At 70.7% G+C, this 16,289-nt stretch overlaps 1 protein-coding gene across 4 annotated transcripts in view; it reads right to left on the bottom strand.

Moving 5' to 3' along the window:
• VAV2 (vav guanine nucleotide exchange factor 2) overlaps positions 1–16,289 on the bottom strand; it is a 90,193-nt gene that overhangs the window by 7,883 nt on the left and 66,021 nt on the right. For 2 of the 4 annotated variants that reach the window (XM_045846065.1, XM_045846067.1), the window contains exons 7-21: positions 15,408–15,476; positions 14,530–14,630; positions 13,399–13,498; positions 12,394–12,489; positions 11,709–11,777; positions 10,505–10,591; positions 8,512–8,597; positions 7,867–7,999; positions 6,804–6,818; positions 5,783–5,892; positions 4,642–4,743; positions 4,205–4,293; positions 1,632–1,648; positions 937–958; positions 52–179 (exon numbers count right to left, since the gene is read on the bottom strand). In XM_045846065.1, coding sequence (XP_045702021.1) covers positions 52–179; positions 937–958; positions 1,632–1,648; positions 4,205–4,293; positions 4,642–4,743; positions 5,783–5,892; positions 6,804–6,818; positions 7,867–7,999; positions 8,512–8,597; positions 10,505–10,591; positions 11,709–11,777; positions 12,394–12,489; positions 13,399–13,498; positions 14,530–14,630; positions 15,408–15,476 — 1,224 coding nt within the window. The remainder of the gene's footprint in view (positions 1–51; positions 180–936; positions 959–1,631; positions 1,649–4,204; positions 4,294–4,641; positions 4,744–5,782; positions 5,893–6,803; positions 6,819–7,866; positions 8,000–8,511; positions 8,598–10,504; positions 10,592–11,708; positions 11,778–12,393; positions 12,490–13,398; positions 13,499–14,529; positions 14,631–15,407; positions 15,477–16,289) is intronic. The other 2 variants (XM_045846069.1, XM_045846066.1) reach the window with 1 other exon arrangement.

Here is a 16,289-nt window from a genome sequence, read left to right as displayed (position 1 = left end):
GGTGGGGCAGGGGGAGCCAGAGCCCCACCCACCACCCGGGCCAGGACCCACCTCCCACCACTGAGACTCGGGGTCCCCTCTGAGCAGCTCGATCACTTCGCCCGTCTGGAAGGTCAGCACTGGCTTGCCGGGGGGCGCGGGGTTGCCGTGGTAGTTCTGCAAGGCCACCATCTTGGGCCCTGTGGGGGACAGAGCGGCGGGGGGCGGCTCGGGCCCGGTCCTGCCCGGAAGACCCCGGAGTCGCTGTTCTGTGTCGCTCCACGAACAGACTCGGGGGCGGGGGCGGCAGCTCCGTTTCAAACGGCACTTTCGGTTTCCACGCCCTTCCCGACACCGTCCCCGGCGGTGGCGCAGAGCCAGCACACGCAGCCCGGATGCGGCCCCTGCGTCGCAGGCGGGCTGGGCTCCGCCGGGCCCGGGGCTTGCCGAGGCCACACAGCGGGTCCAGGCAGCTCTGGGGCTGGAACGGGGGTCCCGGCTGAGTCCCCCAGACCGGGTGGGCCGCTCCTAAGCCAGGCCCCGTTGTGACGCGGCCGCCGGCGTGGGCCCGGAGGCGCCACCGCGACAGCAGCCTGCCCGGACGTCCCGGCACGGGACGCTGTCAGCCCGGAGCCCCAGAAGCCGGGCTCCCACGCACCACGCAGAGCGGGGGAGGGGCGGCAGGGGACCGAAAGTGGCACAGAGACAGCCACAGCGATCCGATGCCTGAGGACGCTGCCCCTCGGCTGGCGGGGCCCTGTCCCTGCGCCCAGCGCCTCCTCATCCCGGGAAAGGTGGTGGCCCTGACGGACGGCAGGAGGGACAGGGGCTGGTGGACACACACATGGGGTGGGGGCGGAGCCAGAAGGCTGGGGAAAGCTGGGCAGTCGCCAGGGCCGGCCCGAGCCCTGCGCCCAGAGTGGCCACCGCCGAGAGGGCCCACGCGCACACACTCACCTGGTCCGGCTCCAGGGGCGTCCTGTGAGGGCAAGGACAGACACCAGTGACGCGAGAAGGCTGCCCAACCTCAGACCCTGCCCCGCGCCCCTGGAGAGAAGGGTCAAGGCAGGAAGGGGGCGGGGACGCGCCCTAGACTCCTGTGGGCGTTGGTGGCAGGACTGCTCTGTGGCAGCCCCCTTTCCTCACTCTGCCCCCCGCCCTCGGTGCCCCGTCCAGCCCCAGTGCACCCGCCTCCCCTCTCCCCTCTCCCACGCCGCACCAGCAGCGCCCCTCCTCCAGGAAGCCTGCCCGGACCACCCCAGCCCTGGGGCCTCCCCGCCCTGAGCCTGGGCTCTGTCCGCTGTCTGGGGCACGTCCCGTTCCCTACGACCGGGGCGTCGCTGACCCCAAGCAGGGCCTGGAGAGCAGCCTTTAATGTGCCGGGTAATCGGACTGGCCCCCACAGCTGGGGCGAGACACAATGTCCACACCCCACACAGTGGGTGTGGCTCCAGGGACTTGACCCTCAGGTCAGCTACACAGAGGGGGGGTGGGGGCGGCCGGGCAGGGCACGGTCCTCTGGGCCCTGTGACCGCGGCGGCTGGCTCGCCGCGAGGGCCCAGAAGCGCCGAGAGCGGGCCCGTGGGCCTTGCTGGGCACGCAGGGCGCGCGGGGTGCGGGGCGGCAGGAGGAGACGAGCCGGGGGGACTCACCAGGTCTGCAGGCGAACCTGAAAGGGAAGCAGGGCAGGCCTCAGGGGGCGCGGGGGCCGGGGCACGGGGGCCGGGGCCCCCTCCCCGCGAGAGCAAGGTGCCGCGGGTCCCACCCAGCACAGACATGCCGGGCCGGCCGCCGCCGCGGAAGTCTCTCTCTCTCTCACTCTCACTTCCGACGGCAGAGCCTGAGCCCTGTCTGCTCTTGGCGGCCCGCGGGGGAAGGCAGACCTGGGGGCAGGCGGGTCTTCCTGCCCGGCCCCCTCTGCTCCGGGGCAGCAGCTGCCTGGGCACTGGGGGAGCCCGGCCCCCCAACCCCGCAGGGGAGGTTCCCCCAACCGATCAGCGACGCCTGGCGAGGTGGCCGCGGCGCTCAGGCCACCTACTGGTCGGCCTCGTCTCACACACGCAGGCGCCTGCCCGCTGCGGGGACCGGCGCCTCAGCGCGCCAGACGAAGGCCCATGCACCAGAGACCCCTGCCCGGGGCCCTGAAGAGAGGGCACGGTGCCAGGCCCGGCCCTGGCCACCTGCCCAGGGGGCCTGCCACCTCAGCAACAGACAAAGCAAGGACCTCGGGGGCTGCCTGAGGCAGGTGGCCGACGCAGCCTCAACACCGTCGGACACTCACGGCGCGGACGGCTCTAGGCCGACTCCACAGAACAGGGGGGACAGGCTCGGTGGGCATCGGGTGGGGTGGGACGGCGCCCCCAGCAGGGGGCGAGAACGGGACCCAGGCTCCTCAGTGAAACCCGGGGCTTCCGCGGGCTGTGACGGTGCAGGAGGCCGTCCTCCGGACAGACCCGGACACGGCCCCCAGGGGGAGACCCCCGTGACAGACACGACGAGAACCACAGACACGCGGGCGGCGGGGACGGGCGGGGGCTGGCCAGTGTAGGGGGGGTTTCCGTCTCCTTGGCTGTCTCTGTGTTTCCCGAATATTCGACAGGAAGTGGTGTTTAACACGCAGACAAGGAAGCACAGGAAAACCGCCCCCCTGAAACGTATCGGTTTGTGGGGGGCGGGGAGGGCGCCCGACCTGGAGCGGCCGCCGGCTGGGTGGCTGAAGGCCGAGACGGGGGTTGAACCCGCACCCCAGGCCTGTGCCCTCACCAGGGACCAAACCGGTGACCTTTTGCTTTGCAGGACGACACCCGGCCACGAGGCCACCCAGGGAATTGTGGGGGACGCCACCGAGGGCCAGCCTGCCTCCCGTGTGCCGAGCGTGCGGCTGCGAGGCGTGTCCCCGCGCTCCAGGCAGATGGAGGGACACGCCAGGCCCGCCTGTCACCCGGGACACCCCGGCCGAGACGGGAACCCTCTGTCGTCGGCTCCCCACGTCCTGTGCCCGCTGGCCCGGGGCCCTGCCGGCCGGCCGGTCGAGAGTCCGACCCGGGACACCGCCTCTGGCTGTCTCTGGGTGAGTTCGTGGGTGACAGTCACTTGCCACTTTTGTTTCATTTCTTCTCTTTCTCTTTCCTCCAAATTTCCGACGAGTCTGTCCCTCGTAGGGTCAGAACAATGGCAACCACCCGACACCGGAGTCACGGCGTGAGGGCCGCACGGCCACAAGGGGGCAGTGTTGCCGGCCAGAGCTGCAAGGCCGAGCAGAGCCAGGGGCGCCTGCGGGGCCGAGGTGGGCCCCCTGGCCCGTGGCCCGTGGCCCGTGGCGAGGACGGGGGGCCTGGGCCGGCCTCTCAGGGCCCCGGGCCAGCGCCAGACAGGACGTGGGAAACGGAGACACCTTCTCTTCTCGCAGAGGTGTCCTGGGTGACAGGCAGATGCGGCGGGACCCCTGGGCGCAGCAGCCCCCTCTCACGGGGAGGCACCCGGGACCCGGTGCTGGGCCAGCCCCCGCTCGTGGGGGCACTGCGGCCTTCCCCAGCCGCCTCGGGGTTCCAGCGGCCCGTCCTGCGGCTCCAGGTCGGGGGGACCCCGCCCCTCATAAACCAATACGAACCGGAAGGAGCACCCCCTTCCCCTCCCTGCCCCTCAGGCTTCTGACACGCTGGCACTGGGGGGGAGGGGAACACTGACCACACGCACATGCGTGTGTGCGTGTGTGTGAGAGAGAGCCCTCGACAACACGCTGTAGCTACACAGAGCCCGGCGCACCGGGGCAAGACGGCCCGGGGTGGAGATTCTCTGTGGTCAGAAACCTCCACGCACGGCCGGGACTCTCCCGCGTCCCCGGTGGGGGGGGGGAGCTGGGCTCCAGAAGTTTCCAGCTGGTGGGCGGCAGGGGCAGGGAGAAGCCCTCCACCCCACAGCTAGCGGCTGGGGGTGGGCACGGGAGCGCCCCAGCCCGACACTGCATGACCCAGGGCGGGAGTCCTCCCCTCTCCAAGCCTCAGTCCCCTCGACTCCGTCCCAGGGGGTCACCCCGGCGGGAGAGGGGCACGTCTCCCTGGGCCGGAGCCAGGAGGGGGCAGAGGGCTGCTGTGAGCAATGGGACCCTCTGCCGGGGACGCCACGGGCGGCCCCGAGGACCAGCCCCGGAGGCTCGTACCCCGAGGGTGGGGGAGCGGCGGGGGGCGGGGGAGCGGCGGGGGGTGGGGGCGGGGGCGGGACTCACTGATTTTGCAGGGGGGCGTCACTTCCAGACACTCCTTGTGCGCCCCGACGCCGCACTTGGTGCACAGGTACCCCTGGTAGAAGGTGCCCCTGGGCCGGGAGCGGGAGAAGGCGGGGGTGAGGCGGGCCCTGCGGCCACAGGGGGGCCCATCGAGCCCCAGGCCTCGCTGTCCGCACAGAACGCCCGCCCCTCACAGCCCAGGGGCCTCTGGGACCCCCCATCCTCATGTGTAGCCCGGTGCTGCTCCCCGCAAGGACGGCCCCCCCGGCTCTGCTGGCCTCGAGCACCCACGTGGACAGGGCCTCCCACCCCGCCCCGGCTGGACGTGATGCTGACGGCCTGCCCAGGGCCGGAGGAGGGCGGCGGTGGGCGGTGGGCGGTGACGGGGCCGCCCCGGGGGCGGGGGTGGGGCCGGGGGCGGGGCGGGAGGCCCTCACCTGAGGAACATTCTGCAGGCCCTGCAGTTGGTGGTCTTGTCGAACGTGTACATCTGGAAGCTGTGGTGGTTGGCGTTGGCTTTGTCCGGCTTGATGTTCGACCTGGCGGGAGGGGAAGAGGCGCCCCTGGGTGCCCTGAGCCCACACCGGCTGGGTGGCCCCGCCACGACAGGCCTTCTGGGTGGAGGTCACGGCCACACGTTGGCGGGGGCCCGGCCGTGGGCCGACGCAGCCGAGAGTCAGACGACGACGACTCTGAAGGGGCAGTGGCTCGGGCTCCGGGCGGGCGCCCTGGAGCGCCTGGGGGCCGGGCACTGCGCCCGTCACCCCCCTGGAGACGTGTGTCCTGCCAGACGGCAGGACGGCTGGGGGGCCGGGGGCGGGGACAAGGCCAGCGGTGGAGCGCGACGGTGTTGGCCACGCAGCCTTTCAACGGGGACGAGCCCCCGGAGGTGCTCCTGACAGGGCACGGTGGGGGGGGGGCAGGTCTGCCCCGGGAGCCGGGGCAGACGCGGGGACCGCCAGTGGCCGACTGCCCTCAGTCCTGCGTGTCCTGGACCGGGCCCTACGATGCTCCCAGGACTCCCGGGACCTGGGTCCTGCCTCCGTGTCCGCCCCACCAGGAGGACGCGGCCCGGAGGGGAGTACACCCGCCCTCCTGCTGGTGCAGTCTGAAAGCGCCAGGCCCCTGCCCCTCTGGTGCCAGGTCTGACCGCCCCCCCGGTGCCCCACCGACCGCCTTTCTCCGTCAGACGTGCTGGGGCTCCTCCTAGCCTCCACGGATGCACAGCGCTGTGGCCTCCACACACAGGCGGCCGTCCACCCGCCCGTCGGGCCCCCAGGGCCTGGGCCAGCGAGGGTCCACCTGGCATCTCGACCATCCCTGCCGCGCACTGCTCGGCCGGCCAGGTGGGCAAGGCCCAGCCTCGAGGCAGCGGTCACCGAGCCCGCCCGGGACAGGCTGTGCCAGAGGGAGGCCCCCTTGCCGGCTGGGTCGTAAAGTAGCCCGGACGCCACCAGAGTGGGGCCGGGGTGCCGAGGTCGGCTCTGTCTCGGGGTCTGCCCGAGCCCTGGTCCGAGAGGGCGGCAGAAACCCCTCCTCCCGGGGCTGCCGCACCGGGGCGCGGCCACGCGGACTCACATGGCCATCTCGAACTGCTCCATCCACCTCCGCTTCATGTCCTCCGTCTTGCAGAAGAACTGGAAGCCCTGCTTGCCTTGCAGGTGGATCAGGTAGAAGCCATAGGACCACTGCGGGGGGGGCCCGGCCAGGTTGCTGCGGGCGGGGCTTCCGGCTCACTGAGCGTGTGTGAACAAGTGAGTGTGAGTGTGTCTGGGTGTGTCTGTGCCTGCATGCGTGCAAGTGCACCATGCACATGCGTGTGCCTTTGTGTGCACCAGCACGTGTGCACGCGCTGTGCGTTTCTGTGCACGCAGCTATGCCCTTGCGAGCACGTGTCTACAGGGCACTCAGGTGTGCATGTGCTTGCATGTGTGTGCACGCAGTTCTGGCATGTGGCCACGTGCCTGCCCGCGTGTTCACGTGGGTACAGTTCGCTTATGTGTGTTGTCTGCGTGTACACCTGTGTGTATGTGCACTCATGTGTGCCTGCCTACACGTGCACATGTGTGCAGTGTGCTCATGTGTGTGGCCGTGTGCACACGTGTGCATACATATACACGTGCACGCGCACGCCCCTCTTACAGGATCCCCTGGCACCCGCCTCCCTCCCGGACAAGTGCGCCCTCACTGAGCACCCTGGGTGCGGCCGGCCGCCCCTAGTGCTGGAGCCCGGTCCCCGGGGACCCGCGGTCAGGAACTGGCCCCGGGGAGGCCGCCCATGACACCTGCCCGCCCACTTTCACTTCCCGAATGTGATGCTAAAGAAACCCTCTGAGGCAAATCAGCGGAAAAAGAGGCGGGGCCCGAGAAAGGGCCGAGCGCGGCAGAGGGGCACCGGGAACGCCCGGGCGCCGCGGTCCCCGCCCTCCAGGGCGTGGCGTGGGTGCGCTCGGGCAGGCGCGGGACCCCTGCTCAGCGCCCTCGGTCGGTGAAGGGCCGACCTTTTCTCCTGCACACGGGTCATCGTCACGACTCAGAAACTAGGGGGGAAGAAGGCCGTGAGCCCGCCCACCCTCCGCGGGCCCAGCGGGGTCCTTACCATTTTCCCGTGGGACTAGGAAGCATGAGGAGAGGAAGGAAAGGGGACGCGGGTTGTTAGGAGGCCCGGCCCGGCCCTGCGGTGGGCGCTGCAGCCCGGGACCCTAGGCTGGGGCAACCAGTGAGGGCCCCTCCCAGGGGGCGAGGTGCCAGGGCCTGGGACTTGGGGGCTGCGTCTTCGGCCCTGAGACTGGGGAGCGGCCTCAGGTCGCCCCTCTGGGTCCCCGAAGCTTGTGCAGACACGGGGTTAGGTGGGTCACCCCTAAGAGCTCCTCCAGGCAGCGCCTGCACTCCACACAGTAAGCTCTGAAGTCCGGGGCCTGGGGTTTGTAGCATGTGGGCTCCCGGCCCCCACACCCGGCTCAGGGCCGCCCACAGGCCGGGCTCAAGCTCCGGGGCCAGAAGCGTCTGCAGGACCCACACTGAACAGGGGGGCCCGGCAGCCCCACCCGGGCAGCATGACCCCTCCCCCATAGGCATGGCCCCACCCACAGCCCCGCCCCCACAGCCATAACCACGCCCCCAATAGCCTTGGCTCCGCCCCTGGACAGCAAGCTCCCACCCTCAGTGACCACAGCCCCACCCCTAGTCGCCATGGCCCACTGCCTGGACACGGTCTGACAGCCACGGTGGGGCCACCCAGAGCCCTCCCCCAAGGGGCTGGGGAGGGGCCGGAAGGCCCACTTGCTTCGGGGCCACGTGGGCTGGAGCCGGGCGGCCGAGGCCCGGGGTGGGCTCTCACCCAGAACTTGGGCCGGGTCCCTCTGCTCCGCCTCCTCCCTGGGCAGCTGGGCCCTGGCCACTCCCACTCCCGGGAGAGAGTCAAAGAGAGGCCAGGGGCTGGCCGGGCAGGCGGGCACAGAGCGGGCGTGCCTCCAGCAGACGTCACAGTGACGAGAGAATGGAAGACAGGGAGGCCCCGCCCCCACCGCAGCCCCCGGGGTCAGGGTCACCCCCAACCCCACTGGGCCTCACTCTCTTCCCAAGACCACCCCCCACACCTCCCTCGGGGGGCTCTCACGGCCTGCCCCTGCCGGGCGCGGCCCAGGGGACGGGGGACCCACCTTCTTGAGGTCCTTGTTGTTCGTGGGGTCGTCGGTCACCTTGTGGAGCAGCAGCTCGATGACCTCCTTCAGCTCGTAGCTGTAGCCCCTCCTCTTGCAGACGATGACCACCTTGTCGAACAGGAACAGGTACCTGGCCCAACGGCACGGCCAGGGGGGCCGTGAGTGGGGCCCCCGCACGAGACCCCCGGCCGGGTCTCGGCTGCTCGGCCACGGCCCCTCCGGGACGCCCCCCGCCCCCACCCTCTGGCTCCACGTCCAGCTAACCAGACCCGGGGCCCCACGGGGCCCCACTGTGTGGGCGGCGCCCCCCGCCAGGGCCCCAGGCCTTGCACAGGGTTCCCTCGGTCACTCCCTCGGTCACTCAGCAAAGAGCTCACGCAGCGGCCGTCTGACCGGCTCCCGGGAGCCTGAGCGCTCGCCAGCTCCCAGCCCAGCCCAGCCCAGCGCCGGCCACAGGCAGGGCAGCCCCCTGGGCGCGGCAGCCGCCGGCGCCCACGGCTCCCCAGCGTGGCCGCCGGGAAGGAAGGAAGCCATTAAAACGGAGCGGCACGAAGCCGGGTGGTGGGCAGGCAGCTCCCGGCCCCGGGGAAGCTGTGCCCCGCGGCGGGTGCCGGGCTGCGCTGGGGGCGGCCGCCCCCTCACCTGTCCTGCTTGGTGTGGTTGACTATGGACCGGACCTTCAGCTCCCCGTCGATCTTGGGCCTCCCGAACTCCTCCAGTTTCACTTGCTGGGGAAGACAGGGGAGGCGTCAGCAGCCCCAGGGCCCCCCCCCCCCACAAGGCCCAGCGCCTGCGTGGGGAGGAGGGGCAGGTGAGCACCAGCTCAAAGCGGGCGGCTCCCACGGGGTCCAGAGGAATGAACTCGGAGTGGGGGTGTCCTGGCTGGGGCTCAGAACAAGGGGGGACAGCAGACGACGGAGGGAGCTGCCCTGGGGGCTCCTGTGCCTGCCCCGACCCCGCAGCCCCCCCCCCAGGACCGCCTTCAGCCCTGCAGGAACGCACAGCGACGCAGGGAGGGCGCCCCCAACAGGTGGCGGCGGTGCGGTGGGCCGAGCGGGGGCCTGGCAGGAAAAGCCAGTCGCCCGGCCAACAGCCCAGTTCAGGGAAACAGAGGGCCTTATCAGAGAGAGGGGGCGGGCGGGCGGGCGGGCGCGGGGTCCTGCCAGCCGCTGCCCTGCCCCAGGAAGCGGCTTCCTGGCAAACCCCCGCCCGGGTGCTGAGATTCCATTTTCGTTTTCCGGCTCGTTTGTCATCGGGGCCCCTCGGCCCCGGTTCAGAGACGGGCTCTCGCCAGGCCCCTGCGTGGCCCACGTGGCACAATGCGCCGGGCGGTTCTCGGCATCCTCTGCTCCGTTCTCTGAACGTTCCAGAAGCTGCCGGAACGCGACTCTGAGCCCAGCAGCTTTGGGGTGAGCACCCTGCTACTCAGCGACTCCCCCGGGCCTCCTCCACGTCTGCCCTCTGAGGGGGGGTGCAGAGTGCTGCCCCCCACCCCACCCGGGGGGCCGGCTCTGGAGAACACGCTCTGGAGGCTGGGGCACGCTGGACCCGAGGGAGCGCTCCACGCCGGTTCACCACTGCGGCCGTGGCTTTGTTACGTCTTCATGCACACGTAAAAAAGTTTTCTAAACGACAAACAGAACTCTTCTCTCTTCACATGACCGCAGTGATGTCCGTCTATGACGGAGCATCTAGGAACCGTCGGCGCGGGGAAATCGGACTGCCTCGGCTCCCCGGGCACCGCCGGCACTGCAAACCAGGCCTCGGGGCGTCAGGCCCCAATGTCCTCTGTCTGGGGACGTCCTTCCTTCCCTGGGGACCCCTGAGGGGCACTCTCCAGGCGGCGGCCTGCGGGGCCCACCTTCTCTGGGCTCCCCAGTAGCAGAGGGCGAGGGGCGGGCGCATGGGCGGCAGGCGGCAGCCTGGGCTCCCGGAGCCTCCTTGGCAAAAGCCTCCGTGTTGGTGTGACCCTGACGGGGACTCACTGGGACCCTGCCAAGTCCGAGGACCAGAGGGAGCGAACGTCTGGTACGAGACAGCGGCTCTCCGCCAGGGGCACCTCTGCCCCCACGGGGCACCCGGCCACCTCCGGAGATGTATCTGGTTGTCACCACTGGGCCTCCCAAGGGGAGGTGCCACCAGCGTCTGGTGGACCCAGGGCGCCGCTCTCGGCCCCACAGCGCACAGGACGGACCCCACAGTGAAGCAGCACCTGGCCCCGTACGGCGACCGAGCAGCAGTGGGGAAGGCTGGGTGGACACCCGGCAGGTCCCTGAGTGGTTGGTGGGCGTCCTCGGACATGTATGCCCCCGGGTGGCCCAGCTCCTCCCCCCAGCGGGACACGGCGCTCGCCCGGCGCCCAAGGATGAGCTCTGAGGGTCCCACGACAGCCTGTTGGAGGCTGAGGGGGACGGGAGGCCCCGGGGGCAGCTCCTGGGCACACACTGCACCACCTGTGGCAGCTGGCCCCCTGAGCGCCGGGCACTGGGCTGCGGGCACGGGCAGGGCGTCCCGGCTCCCAGGACCCAGCCGGGCCAGTGCGTGCTTGCAGCGGCGTGTTCCGTGACGGGACCGTGAGGTCGTCTCCAAAGCCCCTCGTCACCCCCCCGGCCCCGGGAGCGCCCGCCACACCTACCAGGTTCTCGATGGAGCTCTGAAATTCGCTGATTTTCTTGAGGGTCTCCTTGTCCCGCTTCACCTCGTTTATGTACATGGCCAGGTCCTGGGGGGTGACAGGGCGGCGGGGGGGGGGGGGCGGTCGGCAAGCCTGCACGGGCGGGGCCAGCAGGGCTCGGCCGCTGAGGCAGTCGAAGACGCCGAGGCAGACAAGGTCACAGCAGCCCCAGAGCATACCCCGGGGGCTGGACCAGGGGCCCCAAACTCCCGCCCCCGGTCCGCTTCCAGGTTAGATGGAGAAACAGGCAGCAAAGGAGACTGGGATCGGCCGGCTTCTTAGCTCCGGGGAGCGGACACCCCGCAGGCCACCGCCTGCCAGGGGTGGTGAACCCCACAGCCAGCTGTGTCCACGTGCTGCAGCCCCTGCTGGCCACCAGGGGGCAGTGTGCACAGAGAGTCAGAGGACCGAGTGCCCTTGGGCCCAGCACCCAGCGCTGTAGGGAGAGCCAGGGGACCCAGCCCCACCCCAGACCCCACGCAGAGGGCACGGACCCTGACCGGAGGGAGGGCTGGCTGCCTCGGGTGGAATCCTCGGGCCAGGCCGAGGTGGGGGCCAGCTCCAGCCCCTGCCCCCAGCGCCCCCTGCGGGTTCCCACAAGGAGCCCCCTGGCAGGGCGGGGTCCAAGACCCCAGGCAGTGACATTAGGAGACGCCGGACACCCTGTGCAGCCGCTCAGCCTCAGGGGCCACCGCTGCAGAGCCATACGAGCCCATGCCTGATTTGGGGGGGCAGAGGGGAGCCCCAGAGGGGTGTGGAGCCTCGCCCCCCAGGGAGGCATGTCCAGACAGTGGGCTTCCCTGGGCAGAGGGAGAGGGACACCGGTGGGCTGGCTGGGCGGGGCAGGAATCTCAGAAGCAAGCAGAGGTCACGGGGCTGGGCAGGGGGCAGCCCGGAACTGCGTCCAGTGCCTGGGAACTTGTGCCAGCCCCGGCGGACGCGCAGGCAGCGGGAAGACAGGAGGCCTCCGGCCCCGCCCACCTGCCCCGCGGCCCCTGGGTGGGTCTCCCCACCACCCCGTCCCCGGCTCTGTTCCCAGGAAAATCTACACTTGTGGTCACAGAGCAAGGCTCATTATCGAGCCCGATTCCAGTCCAAAAACACAGGTTCGGTACTCCAAGCCCAGCCCGGCCCGGCCTCTCCCTGCCTCAGTTTACCCGCCCACCTGCATGGCTTCCAGTGCTTCCTTCAGCTGCTGCCTCTCCGGCCGGTCAGTGGAATGGCTCAGAAGTTCCTGGGGGCAGGGTGAGAGGGGGTCCCGGTCACCGTTTGGGGGTCCTGGCCTCTCCTTACACCCACCAGTGCAGGTGTGCACAGACTGAGGCCCCAGGGACCCTCCCACTGGCCCGGGCTCAGGGTCGGCAGCCCGATTCCAGCAGATGGACCGTGGGCCCTCACCTAGACCACACGCTGGTCCAGGGAGAGGTGGCCCCAAGTCTTGGGGACAACAGACACTTGAGGCAGCACAAAGCACAGTGTGGAGCTAACAGACACCTGGTTGAGTCACTCAAGAGCCTCCCTCAGCAACTCCCAGAAACCCCTGCCTCATCCCAGGTCTGTCTGTCCAGAAAGACTTCCTGTTTCCATTTTTACCATGGCTACCAGGGAGCTCAGACATGGCTGAGGAGGAAGGAACTTGCTTATTCCTGGTCAGAAGGCTCTTTTCTGTGTCTTGTATTTTCTCTTCTCTTACAGACTTTAATCATAATTTTCTCCTGTGTGTTTTCTGGGACAAACATCCCCTGTACGTAGAAGCTGTTCCTAATACAGACCGCCAGTCTTGACACGCTGAGCAGCCCCTGACAGCCTGCCGGCCCCGCCCCCGTCCGCCGGCTGAGCGAGGCGCTCACCTTCAGGAGGAGGTGGTACTTGAGCACCCTCTGCATGGGCACCACCAGCAGGTCCTGCAGCTTGAACTTGCCGTCCTGCACCTTCAGCGTGCACTCCTGGGGGCGGGGGCAGCGTGTCAGGGTCAGCGCCCTCGGCTGGGGACGCTGGGCCCCAGGGCGCTCGCAGCCCGAACAGACCCAAGGCCGCAACTGGGGCCCAGGTGTCCAGTCCGTCTCTGGCCTGGCTCCCAGACGGCCCCCCCAACCTGGTGTGGGGTCCCTGCCTCTCACGGCCGAGGGGGCCACAGTGGCCGCACGAGGGCTCTGGGACTCTGGGGCTGGCGCCCTCCTGGGCCTGCACTGGGGGCCCACCCGCCGAGCCACAGGCTCCCACCAGCGGCCCGGACACCCGGGGGCGTCCTGCGCCTCCAGGAGGCGCCCCCAGCACTGACGCCGGAGCAGACGGACCGGCTCCAGCATCCACCCTGGAAACGGGGTTCGCCGTGGGAGCCCCAGCCTGGAGCGCAGCCTCGCTGACCCCAAGGAAGGGGACGACAGAGGGTCCCGGAGAGGGGCTCCCACTGGAAAACCCGGAGGGGCGGGGCCTGGAGGCAGGGATGGGAGGCTCCATGACTCCTAGGAAACGTCTGTCCCCTGACCCCCGCCCCTGGGGTCCGCACAGGCCAGGGGCAACACCGGGTCAGTCCCCCGGCCCCTCGCTGGGCCACATCCGGTCCTTGGGGCCCCGCTCACGGCACCCGAGGGCGCAGGCTGCGTCCTGGCCCAGGATGGCGACCCCCCGCCGCAACCCCCCACCCCGACGGAGGAGACAGAACCACCTGCTAACGCCCCCTACAGGAGACTCACGTCACTGCTCCCCCCCCTCCACGCTTCCCGCAGAACGGGCCAGAGGCCGGCGAGGGGCTGCCCCCGGGAGGCACGGGCCGGGGGGGCGGGCCAGGGGGCCCAGGGCGGGGGGTGGGACAGGGAGCCAGGCCGGGGGGTGGGCCAGGGGGCCACGGTCACCTCGACTTTCAGCCTGAAGTCCTCCCGGCTGGCGAGGAGCTGGTTCAGCGCGCTCTGGGCGCACTCCATGCGGCTGCAGTACTCGCCGTAGATCAGGAGCCTGGGCGTGCAGACGGGCACACACATGCACACGTGGGCGCACACATGCACACGCATGCACACGTGTGCTGCTGAGGAAGCCGAGAGCCACGGCAGCTTCGCGGCGGCTCTATGTGCACAGCAAAGAGGTCTCTCCCTGCGACACCGCCTCACACACAAACACCACAAACACCACACGCGTGCGGTGTTTCATCGCTGCGTGTTGAAAGGGTTCGTTCTTTCTGGTGGCAGCTTCCGCCCCCTCCCGAAATACCGCCTGGCTCGGAGGGGGTGGCCAAAGCGTTGGGAATGAGGGGACCCTGCTCTCCCCAAACCCGAGGAGGCCCCCCTTCTGTGGCTCTGTCCCAGGTCGGGGCCGAGAAGGGCGGTGGCCAGAGGGGAGAAGCCCCCCACAGGGGACCCCAGCGGGGCAGGTGCCGGTCATGCCTGCCCCGCACCCCCAGAGGTCCAGGCCTCCCCGCCCACCTGGCCGCAGCAGTGCACCCTGGGTGTGGACGCCAGAGGCCCGGCCCGGCCTCAGCTCACCCTGGCGGCAGCAGCGGGGAAGGCCCTCTCGGCTCTGAGGATGCCGGAGGCCGGGCGCTCAGCCAGGTCCCCTGCCCAGGGGTTCCCGGGCCCTTCCCCGGGACCTGCCCCGGCGGCCTCGGCTGTGCACTGGCCGCAGCTGCCACCTCCCCGCCCCCCCACCCCAGCAAGGCACGGATTCTCGCAGGGGCCCGGCCTGGTGCACAGCAGGGGGCCTGTCGTAGCTCCGATGTCCTTCAGACCCCCGGCCCAGAGGCGGAGGTGGCTGCTGGGGCCCCCTGGGAGGCCTGGGCCCACCCAGGCCGTGCACGGAGGAGCCTGCTCCTCTGTGACAGCAGAAGGTGGGCAGCTTCCTCAGTTTTACAAGGGAGGACGGTCCGGGGGGCACAGCCACCTGCCTCAGGCGACGCACAGCAAGGGACGCCCCCCCGGGCGCCATCCCCGGGGGCCCTGCACAGTCCCGGGTGGAACAGAGAGCCCCCCGGAGGGGCGGGGCCTGCCACTCACCTCTCCTTGTACTCGAGGAAGACCTTGGCCAGAGTGCCGCCCCCCGCCATCATGGACAGGTCGATGGCCCGCAGGAAGCTGCGATGCACCTTGATGAGGTCCTGGGGGGGACGGCGGTGCGTCAGCATGGGGACGGGCCCCCCAGGCTGGCGGGGCCCTCGTGGCCCTCGCCGCCAGCCGGTGCGTTCCCAGGCAAACACAGGGGGCAGTGTGGCTGGGAGGCTCTGGGCGGCGGGCACCTGGGAGACCCGAGCACACTGCAGTCCCCTCCGTGGTCTGCAGGGGGCATCCACGGCCACATCCACCATCCAGGTGCGCGTGGCCGACCCAGAGCGGGCTCCCCAGGGGCCCCCCGGGCTCCTGTTCTGTGCCTGGCGCTCTCACAGCCACGACCCATGGAGGTGAACTCACCTCACTTCAGGAGCACAGACAGCAGGAAGCCCCAGGGTCCGGGTCGGCCGAGAGCAGCAGGGACCAGAGCCCACCCCTCGGACTGACGGGGTGGGGCTCAGGGGGTGGGTAGGGCTGCCCTGTGGCTGCCAGGCAGCGTGGGGGGAGCCCCCCAGGTGTAGCCTCGAGCTGGCCCGGCCCTGCATGCTGACCCCGCCTCCGACAGGGACGGCCCCCCGGGGGACCGCGTCCGGCTCCGCTCCGAGGGCCGGGGGGACAGGTTTCTCTGCAGCTGCTGGTCGGATCTCACACCTCTCCCTGGGCGTGTGTCTGTCTGAGCCCCCTGGGCCGGCACAGACCGTGGCCGAGGCGAGCTCTCGGCCCCTCGAACCCAAGTCCCAGAGGGAGGGGTGGCTGCGCTCCTGTCGCCACCAGCCATCGGCACACGGCGAGGCCGGGACCCCCTGCGCCCGGGCGCGGACGCTCACCTCCAGGTTGATGAAGATCGCCACCACGTCCGCCGGGCTCAGCACCAGCCTCAGGGGCACCATGTAGTTCTGGGAGAGAGAGCCCACGTCTCAGCCCGGGCGGGGGCTGCCCCCCGCCAGGGCTCCGCTCCCCGGAGAGCCTTCCGGGGACCCGGGACTCCGCCCTGGGCGGGCCTGAGTGCCGACCGAGCACCCACTCTGGCTACAGGGGCAGGGCCCCCGGGGGTCCCTCCACGCGGCACTGGCCTTGAACCCCGCGATGACCGAGGGGAGCATCTCTGTGTCGTTTGAGACACTGGCAGAAACCAAGGCCTGGAGGGAGGGGCACCACACCGTGTGCACCTGTGGGGGCGACAGGCCCCACCCAACGCTCCTGGCTGCGCCCCTAGACTGGCCCTCAGGGGGCGCTCTCCCCACCCAGGAGCACCAGCGGGCAGGCAGCACTGTGGTCAGCCTCAGATGCCACCTCCTGCGCCAGGCCCCCGCGGAGGGGGACTTGCCCCCACCCCTCTCCCTGCCCGCTCTGTCCCGAGGGGCCCCGGCCCCAGTGCACACCGCACGCCCTGGCAGAGGCCCCCAGCGTGCTCAGGCCCCAGCGCTGTCCCTCGGCCATGCCACACACGGGCGGCACCAGCCGGCGAAGGCCGAGTTCTGGGCTGGGGGGCGGTGGGGGGACGGAGGACACAGCCCGCCTGTTTCCTGCGTGACCTTGGGCCTCACGGAGGAGGCGAGGGCCAGGTCCTCACAGAAGGGGCAGGGCTGCTGGGGGAGGGGGCGGAGGCCCGAGCCAGACCTGGGTCCACCCGATGTCCCAGGACTGCTGGCCGGAGGCCGCACGGCGCCCTCAACGGTGAGGGACCCACCGAGGTGTCCCCCTCCGGG

The sequence above is a fragment of the Phyllostomus hastatus genome, unplaced genomic scaffold (assembly GCF_019186645.2).
Source record: "Phyllostomus hastatus isolate PE091 unplaced genomic scaffold, TTU_PhHast_1.1 phas_contig_495, whole genome shotgun sequence".
In the NCBI taxonomy this organism is placed as follows: domain Eukaryota; kingdom Metazoa; phylum Chordata; class Mammalia; order Chiroptera; family Phyllostomidae; genus Phyllostomus; species Phyllostomus hastatus.
The sequence above is the reverse complement of the archived record's forward strand: the minus strand, read 5'-3'. Positions and strand labels throughout refer to the sequence as shown.